Source organism: Priapulus caudatus, unplaced genomic scaffold, assembly GCF_000485595.1.
Source record: "Priapulus caudatus unplaced genomic scaffold, Priapulus_caudatus-5.0.1 Scaffold1669, whole genome shotgun sequence".
NCBI lineage: Eukaryota > Metazoa > Priapulida > Priapulimorpha > Priapulimorphida > Priapulidae > Priapulus > Priapulus caudatus.
The window spans coordinates 46,885-48,398 of NW_014578730.1; the positions used below are offsets into that span (position 1 = coordinate 46,885).

The window sequence follows — 1,514 nt, forward strand, 5'->3', positions numbered from 1 at the left end:
CACCTTATACTGAAAACTCAGTGAGTGAGAAGACGTCTGTGAACTCACTGAAACATGTAAAGTAAAGTCACACATACACACCAAGGAGACAGCTCAGCTATTTACCATGCAACAGGTCATCAACTGGAAATTTCACATCAGTTGCATAAAATTTTGGATGCCGAAACAAATCACACAATCTATCTAATTTCAGATATGATCGGAAGGAAAAGGAATACGTAGGTCTGCTTAGAGAAGCTTCCTGCTGTAGTAGCAGCTGTGGACATGCTTACATTCCAGAGTTGCTCCCAGCCGTCTCTTGAATTCCACCAGGTCGTCATCCTTTACCTCCTCACTACTCGCTATGACTGTGAATTCTGTGGTGTAACGTAGCTGAAAAACACAATCCTGGTTGTGGTAATAAGTTCCAAACCAACTTGCTATACAAAGCCACTGTTAACGGTGATACAATATGTGGTTATGCCTCACATATCAACAAAATACGTTATCAATATTCTGATATACGGTTTTTTACATTACAGCTAGGTGATGGAAAACATGTCTCATACTCGACCATACTTCGCTCTGGGAGAGTGTTGCGATGTCTTCGAAAGGGAGCCTTGCTCGATACACCGTCGTTGTTATCCACCATAGTGGCAGACCGATAACCACGCACACAAACAGGAACGAAAGGGTCGCAAATGCCTGACTCGTTTTTCCTGAAACAATTAGTGATACAGTTAGTGAATAACTATCAGTATCAGTATCAGTAGGCCTATCACGAGGTAGGCACGCGCCGCGATTAGTCACCGAACACAAATCTGTTTAACAACAACAATACGCAGACAGGATCTCGTTTGCAATCAATTAGCATATCCAGGAACTGGCTACAAGTCAGTTGTTCAACCAGTATTTCACACGACGCCGGCTGGCGTGGTAACCAGGTGTGAAGTGCACCTGACGCGAGATGATACCGCGCGTACGTATATTTCTGGTAATTAATTAAACTATTCGTGCTTCAATAAACTCAAAATTCACAGAAATCATAGCTAAGTCTAAAACATGTGTTTATATCATATTATGTATCTAGAATTTTAGAAATGTAACTCAAATCGTTCGCGAGATATTAGAGTAGGGGCGTGTGAAACATCTCACGAGTTAAGGTCAAGCCACACTGCAGCGACAACGACCGACCGTAACGACAAACGACTTTTCAGAAAATTAGAAACTATTGTTTCCTATGAGCCATTGCACACTGACGCGACGACGACCGGCGACAACCTCGACGACAAAAATATTTAGAAACGTTTCTATTTCCCAGCGACACTTTACAAATGGCCAATCACAGCAGTTTCCATCGGCACGTGACATCACCATTACGTCATAAAATTATAAACCAATGCTAGCCAGGAAGTAGACTGGTCCCCAGCGCTAAACTCGCACCGCCTGTCCGAAACAGTGGGGCCGCGAACCCATCTAGCCAAAACGTGCAAGGCTACGGTCAGCCATCAGACATGATTATTGTTTACGTTCGT

The 1,514-nt window shown here is 43.3% G+C and overlaps 1 protein-coding gene across 1 annotated transcript in view; it reads right to left on the minus strand.

Moving 5' to 3' along the window:
- LOC106817294 (GPI transamidase component PIG-S-like) overlaps positions 1 to 1,514 on the minus strand; it is a gene marked incomplete in the record, with an annotated part of 7,434 nt that overhangs the window by 4,869 nt on the left and 1,051 nt on the right. Inside the window, 3 exon segments of the mRNA XM_014821956.1 lie at positions 1 to 47; positions 273 to 372; positions 559 to 698. Coding sequence (XP_014677442.1) covers positions 1 to 47; positions 273 to 372; positions 559 to 698 — 287 coding nt within the window.